Here is a 22,905-nt window from a genome sequence, read left to right as displayed (position 1 = left end):
TCACTGCTTGTCGCATCTAGATAGCAGTGTCTGAGCTCCACTTTGTACCGTTGGAGTTAGGGATATTGTGGTTTTCCTCCTGCTCCTGAAGAAAAGAAGAAAACAATAACAAGGATAAAAAATTGCGAGGACACTTTGGCAACTAAAGCATTGAGAGGCGAAAGCCGAGGACACTATGCCGTGACGACTCCCGGTGGATGTGACGTCACACCATTCCCGTGGCTATATCCACGTCCGCGCTATTTCAACGCAATTTCGAAATTTTGCCTATAATTAATAAACTAATTAGTCTACAGTCATGAAAAATGGCTTCTAGGTTCATTTTTTCCTCCTCTATCTGAAGCAACTGTTGTTTTAATTCCATCTATTTTAGTTCCCGAGCTACACACGTGTGACACGATTTCTTAACGGACGACAGTATGAGACATTAAAGGCTTTCGCCTTAAAATTTAGAAACGCATAACATGTGTGCTACTTCAAGAAGTCACGTTCAGGGGGCACTTTTTCATCACATGAAATGTTCTTGCGCGGCAAATTTTCGATCTAAATAAATGATTAAATAAATGAGTAAATAAATAAATAAATAAATCTTCCAACAGCAGGTATGAGGTCCTAAGGCAAAATATGCTTCGGGCATTTCGACATGTCTGTCACTATCTTATATATATATCACAGCTATCCTCCCTCGCGGGACCTTTATCTGCCACTTCAGCAAACTGCTTCCTTCTCAAGCAACGTCACTGCTTACCATTTCGCACTCTAGCAGTACCGCAAAAGTCATAAGAATTTGTAGAGAACTGAGATCAATAGACTTGAGCAACCACTTCAACGTATCATATTTGATGCATCTAGCTACCAAAGTGTGCTTGGCCGTTGCCACTGAAGGAGTTTTACAGGCCACATGAAACTTGTGGCTGTGTGTTCGTGTGTACTGTAAGCTCATCTAACATTCCAATCCTTAGATAATTCATTGTGGGACTGCAGTACGTAAAAATATACAAATAAAAAAATGATACGCCACCGTTTACATACTGATATGAATCAGGGTGGCAAGGAACGCGAAAAAAAATCGCAGCTCCTCCTCACCTTGCGATGTTCACGTCGTTCATCAGAGATATTTCGACTCGTTGGACAACCAGTTTGACAGTCTCGTCATTTCCTGCAGCCAGAAAGTTGAGCGTACCCTCCAGAATGCCACCCACTCTCGCCTCAGTCGTGGACAAATAGGTTCTCCGCGAACCAGAGTTGAAGTATTCCTTCCTGCGTACCACAAATTCAAATGGTACACCATGCCTGTTTCCCGTGGCAAGAAACTCGCTCTAAATTCAGCGCTGCCTCGAACTAAAGTCCCTAGATCAACTTTGCTAAGCTTATCTAGGGAAAGCGGCACGGGGAGCGTAACATACCCAGCAATTAAACAAAAGTGAAGAAAGAAAGCCGAGCATGGTGACAACTGCCACCACCACGTTTCAAAGGGGACCATCCATCCATCCATCCATCCATCCATCCATCCATCCATCCATCCATCCATCCATCCATCCATCCATCCATCCATCCATCCATCCATCCATCCATCCATCCATCCATCCATCCATCCATCCATCCATCCATCCATCCATCCATCCATCCATCCATCCATCCATCCGTCCGTCCGTCCGTCCGTCCTTCCTTCCTTCCTTCCTTCCTTCCTTCCTTCCTTCCTTCCTTCCTTCCTTCCGTACGTCCATCCATCCATCCATCCATCCATCCATCCATCCATCCATCCATCCATCCATCCATCCATCCATCCATCCATCCATCCATCCATCCATCCATCCATCCATCCATCCATCCATCCATCCATCCATCCATCCATCCATCCGTCCGTCCGTCCTTCCTTCCTTCCTTCCTTCCTTCCTTCCTTCCTTCCTTCCTTCCTTCCTTCCTTCCTTCCTTCCTTCCGTACGTCCATCCATCCATCCATCCATCCATCCATCCATCCATCCATCCATCCATCCATCCATCCATCCATCCATCCATCCATCCATCCATCCATCCATCCATCCATCCATCCATCCATCCATCCATCCATCCATCCATCCATCCGTCCGTCCGTCCTTCCTTCCTTCCTTCCTTCCTTCCTTCCGTACGTCCATCCATCCATCCATCCATCCATCCATCCATCCATCCATCCATCCATCCATCCATCCATCCATCCATCCATCCATCCATCCATCCATCCATCCATCCATCCATCCATCCATCCATCCATCCATCCATCCATCCATCCATCCATCCATCCATCTGTCGTCCATCCGTCCGTCCGTCTGTCCCGTCCGTCCACCACCTGCGCTCGCGCCTGCAGCATCGGGACCAATCAGCGCGTGCTCACGCTCCTGGTACTCCGCTAACGGTAACACGCTACACGGTGTGATAAAGGTGTCTATTAACTCGCGGACAACTTTCTGTGGCATTATAGTAGAGGCTAGGCAGGACGGAGACTGTCCTTCGTCCCCGTGGCGTGGGGAGTGCATTGTTCGTTTTTCGGGCTAGGGATGCGGACGGATGAAGGGGAGAGAGGGTGCTGTATCGCGAGCGCTGAGGAGGGTCAGAGGACATGGGGGCAAGGGACCTTCTACTTCCCTTTTTTGCCTAGCTTCTGCTGTATTCCCGTAAAAAGTTGTCGGCGGGCATAGATGTTCGCCCTTCTATGGGCCCGTGCAGTGCGTTCCTACACATCCCATTTAAAAAAAATGTTGTTCAAGGTGATAACTGCTTCCCAACATTTGCACTCTGCACTACTGACTGGGTGGAGCAGTGAAAAGGATCTTGTGCAGCATATCGCTATAGATGATTGCGTTTTACGGCCAGTACATGGAAATTTTGTTTTACAGTGCGGCAAATGAAGCAAAAGATCTCAGGCAGTTGTTCTTGTCACCAGGTGCGCGTGACGACACATTGTCAAACAACAACGTGCTTATTTTAGCTGTAATGATGTGCTCACAGAAAATGATGGATCCTCTCTTTGGAAGGACACTGACGACAGCTCCTTACAATGATTGTTTTCAGTACAAGTTGATTGTCTGGCTTTTTTGTGGACACCTTAACGCTTTTTTGTCACCGAAAGTCGCATCAATAGCCGAGAAAACTGAATTTAAAAATTTTTCCTCCTCTCGGTTCGATCTCGTGACGTCCATACCCATAAGGACTGATTATACACGGTTGGGAGTAAATGGCGTTGCAACACAGCCTCAGAGATCTTGGGTTTTGCATAGTTCACTTGCGAAACCGACCGGTGATGGCGACACCTGTCTGGTCTTTTCTATCTTATAACAGCTCTGCTTTCGTTGAGAGCGGCGTCTTGGTAGTTAGAATGCCGCACTCTATCGGTACAGACCAACTTCAAAAAATTGTCTGCAATGTACTTGTGGCTGTTCAGCCATTGGATGAACTCTGTGGCACACAATGCCCAAGTCTTACTTAGTACTTAGTGCCAAGTCTGCTTCGCCCAGTTGTCCCTTGAGCTTCAGGGTCAGCTTTCCAGCAACCGGTGACGCCAACGACCCCACATGCACAACGACGTGGTAGTGGTACACTGTAACAAAATTTAAGCGCAGCATTACGGCCGCATTCTTCGTAAATCGTAATATGCGACTCCACTGATGTTACATGTCACAGCGTCGCGCAAGTATATTGTACTTGCATTAATAAATGCGGTTGCAACGAACATGTTACTGTACACCATTGTTACAGCAGCGTAGGCTTGAAGGTCGCAGACTCGCAACCTGTTTATTCATTCTGCGAGGTACCAAATAAGCTGCACCGACGAACGTCGGACATCATGTACGACGTCACATTAACGTGACACTTTGATTGGCCAGAATGGTGGGATGTCACATATGATGTCATGACAGCGCACTGCAGTGATTGGTTTGGTTTATTTGGTTGTCGGGAATGTCAATCACTGATCAGGCCGAACGCAATGACATTGCTCGTGACGTCACCAGAATTGAGCGGCATGAACGCCACAGATATCCTACACCCTAGCCTAGAGTAACACTGTCGTGGCTGTAGCGGTAATAAACACTCCGACTGGCATCGGTGTTTCGCACTACACGTGGGGTCCCTGAAATTCCCTTTAACACAATGCTAAGCACTCGGTAATTTTTTTTTGCGATTTTGTGATTTCAGATGTTTTCGCTCGAGACCCGCAGACAGTATACTTCGGAGAGTCGCCACATGCTACCGCGCTCCTTTGGACGTACTCCTGCTCTAGTGGCTCTCGCACTGAACCAGCTCTGCGTGTACGCAGTTTTGACACCCCACGACAGTTTTTGGGTTTTGCGTTCGCTGCACCCAACTGCTGCTAAAAGCTTTGAGCGTGAACATCTTTGACGGATGTCCGTATGGTTGGGTTCATAATATAAAAGCAGGCTCTTGCACGAACCACGCGTTAAACTTAAATCCCAACGTTTCGGGATCAACTCGGTCTCTTCTTCCAGGGGCGACTAGCGGCCTTCGCGCAGCAGTCCTGGTTTCCTTTGCTTGGTCCCGTGACGAAAGCCATTTATTTACCTTCCACACACGTGAACTGCCTTCGTCACGTGACCAGGTAAATGAAACGAAGTCTGCTGCATGCCGAGCATCTATAGTCACCCCTGAAACAAGAACCGAGTCGCTCCCGAAAAGTTGGGATCTACCCAATGAACACTAGAACTCCCTCGGACGTCCTGTGGACGTCCTGATCGTCCGCAGTACGTACATACGAGTTTTAATGTCTATTGGGCAATTTTTAACCAATGGTTCGTGCCGTACGTTTATTTCTTGCACAATCGCTGCTGCTCCATTCTCCCAAGGTCAATCACAGTCCTGTCAGCTCCCGGCCATCCTGGCCAGATCACTGTCTCGTGAGGACTGCCACCTTTTTCTGGGCCAGTGTCTTCATCATTGAACAGAAGGCACAATTTATTTCGATTTCTAAGGTTTGTGCTCAAAACCTGACGACAGAAAACATTAGGGATCATGCCATAAATGTGAACTCCATTAACTGCACCCTATCTTTTAGCGAGAAGCATATCTTTATTTATTTTGTCATTCATGTTACTTCTAGAGAACCTTGGTTTATTGGTTTATGGTTTGGTTTATGGTTGTTTAACGTCCCAAAGTGACTCAGGCTATGAGGGGAAATTTGGATAACCTGGGGTTCTTTAACGTGCACTTACATCGCACAGTACACGGGCCTCTAGAATTTCGCCTCCATCGAAATTCGACCGCCGCGGCCGGGACAGAACCCTCATCTTTCGGGTCAGGGTCGACACAGTCATGTAAGTAAACACGACGCATTTTAGGAAGAACGACTCCAAAATGAAAAATGCCTATGATTGATTAAAACGTGAGACACAAGACAAAAGGGGAACATGGGAATAGATATATCCATCACAGCGAACGAGATCTCTGGATTCTCTGATGTCAGTTTCAGTAGCGATGATCGATCGCAAACCGCTCCACTTTGGGACAGCATGAGGAATGAATGAGTTCAAAGCCAGATTTAGCGATTGCAGCTATACAGATTGCTGCGAAGGTATTGCTTACCCACCTGCACGTTCATCTTTATTTCCGACGTTTTTTTTTAAATTTTACTCAGAGACTCTAGCCTTAATTTCTCCTTCCCTCCGAAGTTCACCTGCGCACTGTGTCGACCGCACTGTTCTGTTTGAGAGTTTGCCGTCATTGATTGGCACATATATCTTAGATGGCAGCTGCACGACTCGTTGATAAATATTCATAAATCGGCGAGCTGTGCATGCTCTCATTTGTTTTAACGCAAAAGCGTTAAGGAGCTCTCGTCGCAGAGAAGCCGGCGTTGGCGTTGTAGCACGAAACACAAGAATCTTGAAATAAAAAATTGTGTCTAAACGGGGATTCGAACCGAGGTTTTACAGATTGCGAGGCGAGCGCGAGCAGAACACAATACGAAAGCTCTTCGTTTTTTCTTCATTGCTTGTTTTATTTGTTCGAATAAAAGTGGCCTTTGACTTCGTGAAGTGCCGTTGTGTACTGATGCGTACATGAGTAATTATGTGTGTGCATATTTCGAAACGGGACCTGATAAAAATCGTGCTTCACTCTATAAAGCATTTCAATTGACCGCGATGAGCTGTGGAACGCAGCGTCATCTATACTCTAGGAATAAAAGTAAATGCGAATAGCTTGCGTCGAGGTACGATAGGCGGTGTTATGACCGTATTTGGTTTTAGTTTCGGTTTATGAAGAAGTTCGTACTAAGGCGACTCAAGCTATGAGGGACGCCGTAGTGGAGGGCTCCGGAAATTTCGACCACCTGGGGTTCTTTAACTTGCACTGGCATTCTACTGTGTAAAGGATTTCAATTAACTGCCATGAGCTGTGGAAGGCAGCCCCATCTATGCTGTATAGATGAAAGTGAATAGCTTGCGCTGAGGTACGATAGGTGGTGTTATGAGCATGTTGGGTTTGACCATGGAGAAAAATTTTTTTCCTTCCTCCATGAATTTGAGTTTGGATTAATGGGTTTCGTTTCAAAGCATGGAGGAAGAAAAACATGTTCCAAACCGACTCAGGCTATGAGGGACGCCGTAGTGGAGGGCTTCGGTAATTTCGGAGGCCTCGAGCTCATTAACGTGCACTGACATCGCACAGGGGTTGTGGATTTGAATTTGGAGGACCTGCAGACGAAATCTTTGAAGACGTCAACTGGTCCGAACGCGGAGCCCGGTGATAACACGAAGGTTTCGCCCCTGCGGGCGTCAGCGTGGGTGCAACCTTTCGCGATCTCTTCGGACTTCATACGTGCAGGCAGACTTTTTTGTGTATATATTGTCCGTTCACGTTTGCAGCGCTTCTTTGCTTTTTGTATACTCTTTTTCCTAGTTCTTGCGCCTCATTTTAACGTAATTTCTTGACCGACTGTTAGCTTTATCCTCAAAGGCCCATAGTGTGATCGGCATGTTAATTGTTTTCCTCGTTCTGGCTAACTCTTCTTTCATATACGAACATTTTGTAATCAACCTTTCGTTTGCTGCTGCTCTCTTTTACTTGTTTTACTTGTTTTTTTTATTGTTTCCGGTTCTTTGTATATTTACCATCTCTCACAAATTTACTGTCTTTTTCTTTCTCTCATCTCACCAACTTGTAGCATTGTAACATCTCAACTCTTTCATGTGGCATATATTTCTAGAGGCTGTGCCATGTCAGTGCACGTTAAAGAACCCCAGGTGGTCGAAATTTCCGGAGCCCTCCACTACGGCGTCTCTCATAGCCTTAGTCGCTTTCAATTTCAATTCAATATATTCTCCAGTTATACACTGGAACGTTCTCCGGGCTAAAAGGACCAACTGGGCCTTGACTAAGTCCCGGAGACGTTTACAGAGCAGCGACAGGCAGTACATACGGAGAAATACTATACAGTACAAAAATTAAACAGAATTAATTGGAACGTTAAACCCCAAAAACCAACCATCATGTGGCATATATATGACTCTTGCTGATGGTTCTTTTCTCTTTTCACCTCTATCTCTCACTGCCATTTTATTATATGTTATGATGGGCTGATTTCTAGTCATCTTAATGCTCATCTGCACTAACGTTGCTTACCAGGTGGTTTTTTTCCTTGCTCGTCTCCTTCTCTTATATTACAGTTGTTCTTTACTTCCTTTCTCTCTCTCTCTCTCTCTCTATTTTCAACTTTAGCATTTTTCACCTGTCATCTCCTGGTCATCTTGTGTCAAATCACCTTGCCTGGCCTTCTCAGCCTCATTCTTGTTTCTTTTTTAAGGTTTTCTTTCTTTTTCTTTGTATTCGGGAACGACGGCTTGTCGATTTTGTCGCGGGCTCCTCGATTTTTTTTGTTTTTACAACAAATTTAGTTGCCCCTTTAAGGTCCTCCCCTTTTTGAAAATGCTTGGCTACATTTCGTTTAGTTCAGTTGGCGTTACGCCCGTCAAAATTCTGCTGGTCTGGGGGCCTTCTATTTTTCATTTCTTTCTTAAAAAATTTATGAGAGGACCAGTAAAAAGGGAAAAGGGGCCAGGTTAGGCGCTTCCGCCGGCCGGCGACGTCATCAAACTCCACCCACTACGCAGTTTTCTCGTGAGAGTCAAGCGGGAGTACGCCCTTTTCTGCTGCGGCTGCCGGCCGCCACCCCATGAAGACAGGGAGCCTTTCTAACAGCTGAGCGAGAGTTCCGTTCCTAAAGACAGACAGACAGACAGACAGACAGACAGACAGACAGACAGACAGACAGACAGACAGACAGACAGACAGACAGACAGACGGACGGACGGACGGACGGACGGACGGACGGACGGACAGACAGACAGACAGACAGACAGACAGACAGACAGACAGACGGACGGACGGACGGACGGACGGACGGACAGACAGACAGACAGACAGACAGACAGACAGACAGACAGACAGACAGACGGACGGACGGACGGACGGACGGACGGACGGACGGACGGACGGACGGACGGACAGACAGACAGACAGACAGACAGACAGACAGACAGACAGACAGACAGACAGACGGACGGACGGTCGGACGGACGGACGGACGGACGGACGGACGGACGGACGGACGGACGGACGGACAGACGGACGGACGGACGGACAGACAGACAGACAGACAGACAGACAGACAGACAGACAGACAGACAGACAGACAGACAGACAGACAGACAGACAGACAGACAGACAGACAGACAGACAGACAGACGGACGGACGGACGGACGGACGGACGGACGGACGGACGACGCAGTATGACGGCGACGATGGCGTCGAACGTTAACACTTTGAAAGTCCCGTTGGACTATTATGAAAAGAAAAGAAAAATTAAAAGACGACGCAGCGCACTCACGGCAGAAGGGCGACTGCTGATTCGTCTTGAAGTACATCTTGACCGGTTCCTCTCGAGACCGTGACGCTATGGACGAGAGACCCACGACGGCACAGCCGGTCCCGCTGGGACCACAGTCGGCGCACTGGCCCGTCAGGAACAGTTCGTAGCTGGAGCATGCGTAGGCAACGAACGCGCACTCTCCCGGGTCACTGCTCGCCTCCCTCTGCAGCGCCTCGGCCATGAACTTGGTAGCCCTCTCGTGAGGGCAGACCACCGAGTCTCGCACGCCTGTCTGGGAGACAACGCGTGGTCTGCGTCTTCGCAAACACAGCAACGGATATGGTGTGCATTGGGGTTTTTTCGGCTCTACAGTTCGTCCTCTGTATTGTCGCCGGTTCCGCTGCCATGGTGCTTTTGTAGCGAAAGACACTCAGGATAGCTAACGCACGTTTGGCTGTGAGCCTCCGAATGACCTTGAAACGACCTTGAGATAAGTAATGGTTGCACATATGCCCTACCATGTGTGTGGTCCACCTCGGTGCTGCACCACTTGACCTTTGACCTTGACCTTTCAGGTTGTCGGTAGAGGGCGATAAGAAGCCGCGTGGTAATCGCGTGGTGTCACGTGATTCAATTCACAGTTGTGACGTCAGGGTATGGGTTATATATACCGGAGCTGTGCGCTGTTTTCGCTACGGGAAAACTCGATTCAGCAGAGTTGAACCACTTGTACTTTTTCTGTCATCATGCTGTCCGATAATGGTGCCGTTTTTTTCTTGCACCGTTCTGTCTGCCGCGGTGCTGTTCTGTTGCTGTATGGGAGGTCTACTTTGATGGCAAAGTACCGAGAAAACATCCTGTCTTCCTGACGCCATTATAAATAAGACTATGCAATTAAGGCGTTCATAACCGCAAAGTCACTTCCTTTCCTGCCGACGTCTTCACTTATCACCCACCGAGATTCGGCGGAAAATTTTTGATAAAAAGAAGCTTTAAGGTTTATGGTTTAGGGGCACGTTTAACGTCCAAATACGACTCAGGCTATGAGGGACACCGTAATGCAGGGCTTCGGAAATTTTGACCTCCTGGGGTTCTTTGAGATGACGAAGATAAGACGTACACAGGAGGGAATAAGATGACGTGATTGTTAGGAGTAGAAGGATAAAATAAATTTGGCTTAGAACCAGATAGTTTCTTCGACCATTATGAAGAAGACGGCCCTGTGTCCACGTGCGGACTACCTTGCACAGGCCCGTTCTTCAAGGAGAAGTTCTTGATGATCCGTTCGCATCCCGGCTGAGTCACGCCGCCGTTCGGGTAGAAGTCGATGTGCCCCACGGGATCTATCATGCCGAAGCCGACTGGAAAGAGGAACAAATGCCGGCTAGGCTTAGAAAAAGCTGTGCGCCCTGATCACACAACTTCTTTGTAATGGCCAACATCTCGCTCTCGTTTAGCTTTGCTACTGCTTCAGGAACTTGTGCACTTGGGAAAGAAAAAATCGGACGTTCAGAAATGCTTGTGATCAACAGAACGTTGGAGCAGAACAGCCGTTCTCATACTGACGCTTTGGATTCCGCAAAGCGTTTTAGTCAACGTTACTGCGTCCTCCGTGGTGGCTCAGTGGTTATGGCCCTCGGCTGCTGGCTCGAAAGACGCGGGTTCGATCCCGGCCGCGGCAGTCTGATTTCGATGGAGGCGAAATTCTAGAGGCCCGGGTACTGTGCGATGTCAGCGCACGTTAAAGACTCCCGGTTGCTTGAAATTTCCGGAGTCCTCCACACTACGGCGTCCCTCATAGCCTGAGTCGCTTTTGGGACGTTAAACCCCAATAAACCAAACCTAAACCAAGGTTACTGCATTCTTAATCTCTCTTCGATCAGGCCCTCTAGAGGACAAGGGTTCACAGTACGGAATAAACATATTGTCATTTGTTGTTGTTGCGACTGAAAGAAGAATGAAAAGGAAAGTGCACGGGCCTGACGACTGGCTCCAGCTGAGCCACCACCTCTGCCACGTGCAGATAGAGGAGAATTGAAAGAGATGAGAGGAAAAATGAAAGAACAGACGCGTGTCGCATCAAACCCGTCCGCCGAAGCAAAGACACCGGCTGCAACGTAAATAAGGCTGTAAGACTGTTAGTAAACTTTAAAGTTTACTAACTAAAGTTTACTAAAGGTAAACTTTAGTTTAGTTTATAGGGTTTAACGTCCGAAAGCGACTGAGGCTATGGGAGACGCCGTAGTGAAGGGCTCCGGAAATTTCGACCATTTGGGGTTCTTTAACGCGCACTGACATCGCACAGTACACGGGCCTCTAGAATTTCTCCTCCAAAGAAATTCCGCCGCCGCGGCCGAGATCAAACCCGCGTCTTTTGGGTCAGCAGCCGAGCACCATAACCACTGAGCCACCGCGGCTGCTGAGGTAAACTTTAAGCTGCCTTAAATCTCAGCACAAATATTGCGGAAAAAACTGTCCAACTGTACTTGTGGTGCTCTCTGCAGAGAGGGCAATTCGAATGAATTGTGACCCTTATAAATGCGCGAACTTTCAAACATCAGTTCAACCTACTTTGCTCTAACACTGTGGGAACTGAAGACCCCGAGCTCGTAACAACCTTTAACTAGGCAATTACTATAACAATTGACTATAGAACAAACAAATCGATAGCGTCTACTTACCTAAGATTGGGAACACAAAACGCTTTCCGTCGGTGTGAATGACGTCCACAAAAGCTGCGTCACTTGTGTCCAACCGCACTGAGGGAGGCATCCCTTGAAAGAACGGCTCAGCCGGATCCAAACCTGTGGATGATTATGACAAAACGCATGTCTGATGATGTGTCTGAGGCCAACGGTCCACGTGCGTTGTATATAACTTTTCATACTTCGCATGTAATACAGCCAAAGGTACAGCACCATGAACACGCGCGCACCATATCAACTACTCATTGCGTTTTCGATCGTTGAAGTCGAGAATTATGTGTACTTCTGATGAGCCACGATGCGAAAACATGACCGGACGTTTTCCATCGTCATAATGGCACTTTCTGCTGCAGCTTGGTTGATGCGAAATGTCGATGCTATTTGCAGTGTTTAGTAACTCTCGGTCGGGGTGTGGGGTGTCTGTTGTGTTTATGCTGCTGCACTTGCACTAGCGCCACGGGTAAGCTCTATGATAGTGAATGCATGTGACGTCATCGTTACGCTCGGACCAATCAGTGATTGGCATTATGGCTAACCAGCGTGGCGCGTTATTATCACGTCATCTGTGACGTCACTCTATTCCGACCGATCAACGTGACGCGCTGCACTTGGTATGTTACGCCATAGACACGGACCAAGCGTATATGGCAAACGTGACTTTGATCCTTTATTGCCCAAATTATGAAGGAATCAGAGAAAATAAAATCGGTATTTCTGCATTATGCTAGGTAAATAATACATTCACATTAAAATGCCAATAACAAAATTTTGCTAGCGCCGCTAAAATGTGAGGAATCGGTGTCGCCAATTAGCATTAATTAGCATTTGGTCCGTTCGCGCGCTTGGTCCGAGTTGTGTGGAAGACCAAATCGAAGGCCCAGAGACAATAATTGATTTCTTTTTTATCGAATAAATTACTTCCTATTTTTTCGGCGACATTCGTCAGAAGTGAAAGGCGAGGAACTGTTGGACGATGGCCACGCATCTGGGTTTGAGCGCTAGCACTTGTGAGGGGCGCTCTTTGAGTGCCTTTATCTTTTCTTTGGGGCCGCCGCGGTGGCTCAGTGGTTATGGCACTCGACTGCTTACCCGAAAGACGCGGGTTCGATCCCATCCACGGCTGTCGAATTTCGATGGAGGCGCAATTACTGCAGCCGTGTACCCGTGGCCCGTGTACTGTGCGTTGTCAGTGCGCGTTAAAGAACCCCAGGTGTTCGAAATTTCCGGAGCCCTCCACTACGGCGTCCCTCACAGCCTGAGTCGCTTTGGAACGTTAAATCACCATAACCCAAAGCAAACCATCTGTTCTTTGCCGTGCCTGAATGCAGAACGGCGGCTGTCAAAGCGCTGCCGGCGTTCCCGACGAGCTCTGCCGCACCTAGACACTGCGTCTGGACTTTGCTCTTCATGCAAGGGCATAAAAGCACGTCGGGCCATTTGACGGTGTCACCGTCTCGCGTCACACCTGATGACGTCACATATGTTACATCATCAGTGACAAGTGATGCGTGGTCATGACTAAATTGTCACGTTTTGACTGAGCGATCATGACGTCACAGACCACGCGTTTTCGCCAACCAGGAAGTGGTGACCGGGAGTAACATCATCAGCCGGAAGAGTGGTCAACTAACCGGAAGTGTTCCCACTATGCCCCTGCGTGCTGCTTGCGCTATCGCAACGCCAGCTGGGCATTTTCAAAACGTCCATTAATTCTCTATGTGCCCTGCAATGAGTCCATTACTGTCGACGTATTTAAAATATAATAATCACAGTGGTTTGGGCCAAATTAAAAAAAAGGAAATGGCCAACGTCTTTAAGACAGCTAAAGCCAATATCACCCTGTACTTGAAAGGCAAAGGCGGCTGCTAATTTTTTTCGCCCTCTTTCGACAGCCTAAGCAGGCGCCTAGCGCCCGACTCCTCGCCGATGCTTAACCGCACGACTTGGTCCTCCCTCGTTAGCGTCCATGCATGGGGGTAACCCTTCAATTAATTCTCTGATACCTCCAAATCTCCATCGCTGTACATGTGAAAACGGGTTCGTACTCCTCCCCTATTCTTCAACCTCCTTCCAGGACACATTAGCGACCGGGTTGATGGAAGAATGGAGGAACACATTACCGAGGCTGGCAGCAGCCTCTAGCAGCCTATGCCTTGCGCATGCGGTTCTACGACGCCTGTTTCGCACCGACGTTTATCTCCTTTAAGCTCACCCGTGATTCTTCCGAGGCTGCGCAGCCTCTGTCCAGCGTAGCCGGCTGTGTGGGCGCCTAGGCTATGACCGATGATGTGGAACTTGTCAGGGGTGACTCCAAACGCTTCCTTTAAGAGATCGCGCAAAAAAAGTTGAGAGAGTATGAAGGGGAAAATAGAGGGTGAACACGTGACTTTGGGGTGTATGGTCGACGTACCTGGAGCTGCTGGACGAGGCGAGCGATCTCGAGGCCGACAATACGGGTGTTCGCTGTCGACTGGACGTAGTCCAAGAGGCTGCCGTACGCCCAGTCCACGAGGATCACGTTGAAGTCGCCCAATGACAGGAGAGCGTCTTTTATGGCCTATAGAAGAACAAGATTTCTAGGACGTCAACGGAGCAATGACCACATCCATCGTGACAGTAAGGAAGCGTCGACTAAACAAAACTTCAAGGAGGACTCGCTTTCATAAGGAATGTCTTAACCTGAAGTGTGTACATGGCCCCAGCGTTGTCAAGGGGAGTTTCAACAGTGCTGCAAAGTGGGAAATAATGGCAGTATATATCGCTGTGACCCGTTTGAAGCTCGTGGTCAAGTCCTAGAGGTTAAAGATGCGAACTAAGCACAGCCCTAAAGTCGTTCTTGTTTTCTTGCGGTTACCTTCCAGCCAGACCTATATTGTCGTCCTTGACGCGTAACAATCAGAAAACTTCTAAAAGACCCTATTACATGCTCTACGTTCTATTGCTGTGTGGCTTGTCAAACCGCGCCAGAACGGTACCATTAACAATGAAAAGGCTGTGGGTCTAAAGGCCTTCTTGTCCGGTGGAAGAGTGACCACACTGGCCGTGCCGGTTGAGGTGTGCTCTGCACAAGGTTGACATTGCGGGTATTACGTTGGGGGAGGGGGGGGGGAGGTGGAAGGGGGTTCGGAGGCTTGATAAGCTTATATATCTAAAAAAAACTAATGTACCCTTATGGGAAAGTCGGGAACCTTCTCGACTTGCATGAACCCATGGGCGAACACCTTGGTCTGGAGACTCGGGTCGAAAGAGGACATCCGTAGCTGCTCCGCGGTGACGTTCCACGAGAAGATGTCCGGTGTGTACGGCGTGGTGGGCGTGTAGAGCTGGAAGCGGGTGCCTATCTTGGCTCGCGGCCACGGCTTGGCGTTGACGAAGCGCAATTTGGGGTCATAAAAATCCGTCAAGTTGAGGCAGCCTAGCCCCTCGTAGCAGGCCGTCATGGGTCCTGCGGCAAATGGAACGGATTTATGACCGCAGCACAAGCAAGCACCGTGACGGCAAAGAAGACGGCAGTTGTGTGTTAGTGGCCGGTACCACGACCTACTCGGTGTCTACAGGCCGATCCTAGTCTAGTCTTGGTCTACCCATCTCTCTTGGTGTGGTCTTGGTCCACAAACCACTCTTTGTCTTTTCACACAACTACAGCTCAGTATTTGTTAGAGAGACAGCAAGGACAACTTCGTACAGTTTTGTTCTTAGCCCAAATCGATTATGTGACCTTTTCTCGGTGTACTGTTTGTCCTCTAGCAACATGTGCATGTTTTTTTTTTTGCTTAGAAAAGTGACATTAACAGTTTTCCTTTTATGCTCGTTTGAAACTCGTGATGTCTACACCATAAAAGACGGCGCGATTGAAATGATGACGGTGTGGTCTAGCCTGTGGGTCCGCGTCCAAAAAATTGGCAGTGGCTTAGCTCGGCTATGGCGGGATATACGTAACGAAAGCTGACGCCATACCAAACGGCGGCGGTGGCTCTGCGGAGAGGGGCGCGGTGTGACGTCATGCCAGATGGCGCGGCGAGCGCACGGCGTCCACCAGCTGCGGCGGTTGCTAGGCAACGGCTCAAGGTCGGTCTCTGTGCCTCCTCGGAGCGCTGCCACAGCGAAATCGCAGGTTCGTGGCCAATGTAGCTTTCGCTACAAAAACTGTGTCGACGCACGAAGTTTACTCGCGAAGTCGGCCAGCGTTGGTGACGCGCCCGTCTTGTTTAAATTTATTGTTTTGTTTTTTTTCAAAGCTGTATTTTGGATGAAAGTGGCAACTTTGTCGTTAGGATGCGGTAAACGATAGATTCAGAACACTTTCAATTTGTCCTCAGTGTGCGCTTAAACAACAGAGCAGGGTTAGTCTGTGAGTCAAGCGCCTGTTTGTAGACCAATTTTCGCCTTGCACTCACGCACCTCGCGTTTGATAGTCCCGCAGTAAATAAAGAGCAACGCTTCCACGCCCGTCAAAGGGAAGGGAAGCACAGTGATGCAGGGGAGCGCATAACAAAGATATACGAGGCAAAGGTTAAATAATCGATCCTAAAAAAGAGAAGAAATGCAACGCGAGCCAGATGTATTTGGTTAGAAATGTTTTCGCTAAACATGCCATGGAGCGATGGGAAACGGCATGTTAGCTCAAAATATGTAAGTAAGCATAACTAATTAGGAATACTATTTGTGCGGCGTATTTGTATATTCTGCATATTTTTGTGATCATGCTGTTGCCGCTTGGACGTTTTAATTGCTGATTCACGGCATATTTGTGATGTACTTTTGCCGTTTTTGATGGTTAGTTCAGTGAGTTCTAGTACTGAGCTTTTTTATTATACGGCAACTATACTTTTCGCTTTTTTTTCGCAGTGCGTCTTTTTTCTCAAAGCTCGTACGAACTTGACTCTTTTCTCTGATCAAAGGAATACTCATATACGCGCTCTGGCTAAACCAACCCGAAAAACTGACCCGAAAGGGCTTAGGCCAAGTCAAGCAGCCCTTGTCGCAGATTTTGCCATCCGGTATAATTTGTAATGCAACATGAGAGAGAGGAAAAAACTGCTGCATTCATCCATTACACTTAGCTTAGAAGGCCTTCAATTTTTTTTAACAATTCTGTTGGAGGCATTCCGCTAGACTTCCGTATTAATCAAAGTTGTCTAATCGCTCCAGCTACACACACCTGTCCCTGAATGTACCAGGCCGCCCGGAATAAGAACAAAATTTGGCTGTCAAACTACGCTGTACCAGATAACAGTTCTTGTAAATTATTTTTTTTTTATTCGTGAAGTCTGCCTTGAGGCATAAGTTGAGAAAAGGGGGAGGGGAATGTAGGTTACAGAAAGTTAAAAGAAGGAGTGTAGACCAGTTTCGGCGAGGTACTCGCATAGGCTGCTGGTGAAGTGATTGTCCATAGTCCACTTCACATAGTCCCCGTCGCGGTTCCACCACAGGCCGACCTCCCTGAGGAGCCGTTTTCTAATAGGGGCCGTCGCTGGGCAAGTCCACAACAGGTACCGCACATCACAAATGTCCGGTGCAGCGCCGCAGTGAGGGCACCTGTCAGTTGCTGGCAGATATTTATCACCCCACCGATAACGGACAGATGGGGTCAGGGCCGCCCCTGCCCGAATCCGGCGCACTGATACCTCCTCCTGCCGAGTTAGACTACGGGGGAGAGGGTGCGAACACGGAGGAATTAGAGCGCGTGTTCGCTGGCGCAGAGCTTGTGAATCGGAGACATGGGACAGGAACGGATCTGGGGGAAGAGGGGAAGGTGGCGGGTCGTATGATGTGTCAATGTGAGTCATAGCATCTGCTTGAATGTTATGTGGATCGTGAGCATGACCGCGAATCCAGTGTATGCGTACAGGACATGGGTATTTTGCGCAGAGTAGGTGAATTGATTGTGTAATCTGGAATGTGGGTCGAACAGCCTTGAGCTGTTTAAGGGCGGCGAGGGAGTCTGTATAAATATGAACTGCATTGAATGTGGGAACGAGCGGAAGGGAAGCAATGGCATTGTAAATGGCTTGAAGTTCCAATGCCAGTGGGGTACATGTATCTGCGGTGTACGTCGCACGAGAGTTGAGATGCGGATGGGAGGGACTATATACAGCAGTAACTCCCCGCTCTGCAGTATGTGATGCATCGGTGTACAATATGCACCCTTCAGGCAGATGCGCGGCTGATACCGACGGGGAAACAGTGGGGCGATTGTCTGTGAGCTGACAATACGACCACGGAGGGAGCGTCTTTAAACGATGAAGTTGTAGAGACTGTTTGCGAGCTCTGTTTGCCACCCGCTGGTCGATGAGTTCACTGAGAGTATTAATTTGGGCGAACTCCTGAAGCACGGGTGTAAATTATAGCAAACACATAAAGGATCTCATCCATAAATGTACAAATGAGCGCTTATTTGGGAAACAATTAACAGAAATGCTTTTAGTAGAATCCTCACAAACGTACACTCGTGAAAATGTTGCTGGTAAGAATTGCGCAGAAAAGACACACACAGGAAAAAAAACACACGAGGGAGACTGAAAGAGCGCAAACTATCAACTGGTGTTTATTGGATTCAGTGCCGCTTTATAGGCAGTGTGCACACGTGCCTAAAAAGAGGAGAAAGAGAAGATAAGGAGGCAAATAAAATCCTGCACGACAACCATCAGAAACGCTCAAAAAAATTCTTTTCCGCGTTGTACAGTGAAACGGATGTGTCACTCACACAGTTATCACCTCTTGCCTTGATGTGATATGCCTCTAGAAGTTCACGGGAAACTTTGTCATTGCTCCTGCCCAGAATTCTGATACTTTTTAGCAGTGGCTCACAACCGTTGCATGCAATGCAATGAGCAGGCAAATTTGTTCCGAATCAATTATGTAATTTTTTTTATATTGTTCCACGCCTTGACGTGCCTATGGTAATTTTGCCATTGTGATTGCTGGGTGCTAATTTAAATGCTGTATTGCGGTACCACATGTTACGCTGTGTTGCTGTGCCAGGTGCGCCAGGGGGGAGGGGCCTCGTCGCGCTTACTAAGCCTTTTCCCTCCCCCTCAAGCAAGAACACATGCTTGGAATAAACAACTTCCCTTCTTCCTTCCAACTGCCGAATGTATTCGACAATGTAAAGCAGGCAAACTGCAAAGTCTAAGGCTATTGAGATTCTGACGGAATGAACCTGTCAGTGGCTTCAGTGCTTTGCTAATATATGAACTGCCAGCGCGTGTCGGGAAGTCTACCTCGGTTTTGTATTTTTGCATAGGTACCAAGTTGAGGCACTTTTTACGACGCCACAACAAGGCTGGGCTATGATCGACCCTATACTCGCTATAACCGACGTCAAAATTTCTAGCCGCCATTCGATTGATAGGAACTGATCAGTATAGCTCAAGGCTACAGCAAAATGGGAAAAGTCTAGAAGAAAATAGCCCAGCATGTTCGAAAAGGTGGTGTTTAATGACGCACCCGACCTAGACCAATCAAGCAGAAACTAATTAAAGGCATGCTTACGGTCTTTGAAGATGAGGCAGCGGACTTCGATCAAAGAAGAGAGGAGCGCGACGAAGATTCTCACGAATCTCGTTCGACAGATGCTCTCTCCAGACATTCCCGCACCTGCTTTCTTCGTCAATTTCCAGCGCCACGTATAGATATTGCTGGAGACATTCTTTGTACCTTATAGTACCTTATAACCACAGACACTAGCTCTGCTCTCCGGCGAGGCAAAGCTTTCAGCGTCGAGCACACACTCTCCTGGGGCAGGCAAATCGTATGTAGTCGTAGCGGCTCCGAAAGAAAATACAGTTTGTCTCGCTGCGTACATGACACGTCGCACTGCAAGCCGATATTCTCCGCCCTTCCCTTCTGCCCGCGTTGAAGCGAAGCGGGATCTGTTGTTTGCTCAGCTTTTCTATCATGAAGCGTCGGTGAATCTGCGCAATAAAAAGAGAAAAAGAAGGAAAACTAAACGAGGAAGAGAAGCAGTCGGAGTTTGAGCAGCAGTGTGTTTGCCGCGACGATGAATTTAGGGGCAGAAAAAGTTGAGCTGTAAGCAATCTCCTGAAAAACGCAGATATTGACACGTTGTCAACGCAGTCATGGAAATGCGCTACAACCGACAAACAAATGCGTCGCCAGCTTCGCTTGCGGTTGGGGCCTTCGTAATGAAGGACCTAATTGCAAGCCACACTAGCGGATGCTTACGGAAGGCAAGGCAGAAGCTGTGCTGCCACATTGCAAGTGGTGCTACATTTTATTGATGCGTAAATTGCCTCTGTATGAAGAAGGTAGTGCCATTCCTCACTTCCCTGTCGGCTCTTTCAAATAATGTTGTCGGTCATTGCGTGAGAGAGCCCACAAAAACACTTTTGATCGCATGCAGAAAAAACTTTAATCGAGAGTAAATTCTGAATCCGATTCCACATAGATTTAAGGTAGTAAGTGGAATTTCAGTGGACCCCCTCTGGTGCCTCAGTCCTTGCCGTTCACTGCTGATCCCAAGATCCCGCGTTGGAGCCCCACCACGGCGGCCGTGTTTCAGTGGGGACAAAGGATAAAGAAAAAGTTTGGTTTGGTTTGGTTTATGGGGTTTAACGTCCCAAAGCAACTTAGTCTATGAGAGACGCCGTAGTGGAGGGCTCCGGAAATTTCGACCACCTGGGGTTCTTTAACGTGCATTGACATCGCAGAGTACACGGGCCTCTAGCTGGCGGTTTAGTATTGCTAAGCCCGAAATACTGCGCGAAAGCACAGTATTTGGCTGGTGGACACCTCCGCCACGTACCTGAAAGCGCGATTGAGGTGTCCACTTACCCAGAGAGCCAGTTATGCACGAATTCTACTTTTCATCGTCACTTTTCATCGACGTTTCAAATTGCCGTCCTATAGGAGGTATTCACTGAGGCCGCGCTACCAGACGGCGCGAGCGTCGTCGCGGCAGGCGCGCCATGTTTGCGGCCGTTTCAGGCCAGCTCGCGCAGTGTCACGGTGCGCCGTGAGGTACCCGGCCTGAACTGTTGGTGATCCGTAACATATTTGTACGTTGTTGAATACGTCAGCGACCACTTATCCTTGTAGAGCGCGTATTGTGCATGAAGTTTGCAGCAGAATTCTTCTGCGCCGTGATATAACCGAGCTGCCTCAACTCGGCAGCAAAATTGGCTGGCTGCGCCGCACGCAAGAACGTACACGACTTGCAGCTTTTAATATCAGTTGATAACTGTCAGCTAGTCATGCAGGGCACATCGTGGTTAAACAGCACGATTAATTACCGAAATTCCAGAACTGCCACCGCAGAAATTGATAATTCAAGCGCCTAGCTGTAGTCCGCGAACTGCTGACGCTTCTCAGACGTACGGTCTTTCAGCAGAAAGGCAAAGCGTCATATATAGCTGCCTTATTTACCCGACAGAACGGCCAAACAAATACTGCTATGCGCTCGCAGCACGAACGGCAGACACAGCGAGAATGTTTTGCAGTTTTGATTGTAGCTACGTAGCGCTGCTTCGTATGCACAAGACCGTTTTCGCAGCAACGCAGTGTGCAGCCATTCCGCTAGATTCAGTTGTAACACGTCACTTTCAGCAGGTAGAGATGACAAGTTAAGCTACAGCTAAGTGAACAGACCCTTCGAATTACTCACCTCTTCAAAACGGCACTTCGGCCGTCGGCACCGCGGACGTCGGCACCCACAGCACGGCTCTTGGACTCACCCGCTTGTCAAGTAATTGCACCCTCTCATAGGTTTATATCCTTTAATTCCTTGGCCTGCCTGCAAACTTAAGCCGTGCACAAGGTGGGCCTCGATACCGGTGAATTCAACGCGCGGCAGCAGTCTTGTGTACGTCGCACACCATGCCGGTGCCTCCGCATTCCTACGGGGGGTCGACCTTTTCACAAAGTAGGACCTTCTGAGCGTGCCCGCTCTTTTCTGCTTCGCACAGTTCACGGAATATTCACTCAGTCACGCGGCGGCACGGGTCGGACAGAAATTACGTGCGGCGAGACGCGATATACACTCACATTTCACCCATCACCAGCTATTCAAACGCTGCGGCTGGCTGCGGCGGCCGCGCGCGCGACCACCAACATGGCGAATGCCGCGCCGGCCGCTAGCGCCCCTTGCGGATGACGTCATGTGAATACCTCCTATATCTATCACATATTTTGAGAGTCCCGCCGATGGTTGCACCTGCCATCGCATGGCAGTGACGCATCGCTTTACCGCTGGGCCACTGTGCCAGGAGTGTCAGGAGGACTCCCAGGGACCTGTGAATGTAAAGGAGAAACTTACCAATATGGACATTACCCATTATCGCTATCCGAACAAGTGGTCCGGTTTCTCCGGAAGCGCAACGTTTTAGGACCTATAAGCACTTCAACAACGATGCCTCGTTCATTTTAGTCAAGTTAGACGTGACGTTATGCGTCACGTCGAATTAGGCAGGGAAATAATTCTGCCGGACGGGAACGCGCAGTCACGTGATATGACGCTCATGCCGTTGACTCTCGCCTGGCCCTGAGAAAAACATCAGCAACGACTGCAAGCAGCTCTGGCTGATTTATACGCCTCGCCCAGCAAAGGTAGCACATGAAATGTCAACAGTAAGAGAGCAGCCTTCACAAAGTGGATAACGGGAACACAAGGAGAGGCGTAGGAGCGTCACCGTCACACGGCCTGGCAAAAGCTTAGGTGATGCGGGCATTCGCATCGTTTACGCGATGACTGTCACGCACAAATTTATCACCGAAGACCGTGTATGCGGAAAGTTGAATGCAGAGAAATTCAATGGCCATTATCAGCAGGGTGTACAAATAGCGACGACACTACACTTCTGCGTCGAATGTGACATCCATTAGTTCTATAATTCACTGCCCTCAAGTAGTGCAGCCATGTATTGTCAACATCATTAATCCTGACACCATTGGCGCCCATTAAGGCACGTATCTAAAGTTCGGTAACACCCAATATTTATTGTTTCCCCTTGCAGGCTATGACAGTTATGAGAATTGCTATTTGTCTAAATGTCACTCCAGCGATGGATCTAGGTAAGGCAAAGAATGTACACGACATTAAAAAGCAGAACAAGCTTATGCGCACTGTGCTTGTTCAGCGTGGTATTTTCAGAATCTGATAGCTGGGTAGATGTACGAGTGGCTGGAAGCTGAGCAATCAAGGCTTAAGGCCTTGGGCAGTGCTCAGGCAGCTCAGAAGGCTTCGTCGTATTTACAAAGGCCATAGACGCAGTCTATTGCAATGACGACGGTTGTAAAGCTCTCCGAAGTACCCTCTCGAAACGCGTCGCTGTGATTGGTCCAAAACTTGAAGGACGCTACACTCTAAATAGGAATACGCCTAT

At 48.4% G+C, this 22,905-nt stretch overlaps 1 protein-coding gene across 1 annotated transcript; it reads right to left on the bottom strand.

The window, feature by feature from the left end:
* LOC149366048 (pancreatic triacylglycerol lipase-like) lies at positions 1-19,238 on the bottom strand. Its single transcript, XM_089569599.1, has 10 exons — positions 19,058-19,238; positions 14,731-15,008; positions 13,974-14,120; positions 13,776-13,884; positions 11,540-11,662; positions 10,100-10,219; positions 8,877-9,146; positions 3,460-3,574; positions 1,087-1,260; positions 1-85 (listed from the first exon to the last, which is right to left on the bottom strand). The coding sequence occupies exons 1-10, from the start codon at positions 19,152-19,154 to the stop codon at positions 1-3; spliced, it is 1,518 nt and encodes a 505-aa protein (XP_089425725.1). The 5' UTR covers positions 19,155-19,238.
* Positions 19,239-22,905: the final 3,667 nt, after the last annotated feature.

Source organism: Amblyomma mixtum, chromosome 1 (genome assembly GCF_055824585.1).
Source record: "Amblyomma mixtum isolate Tamu chromosome 1, ASM5582458v1, whole genome shotgun sequence".
Lineage (NCBI taxonomy): Eukaryota > Metazoa > Arthropoda > Arachnida > Ixodida > Ixodidae > Amblyomma > Amblyomma mixtum.
The sequence above is the reverse complement of the archived record's forward strand: the minus strand, read 5'-3'. Positions and strand labels throughout refer to the sequence as shown.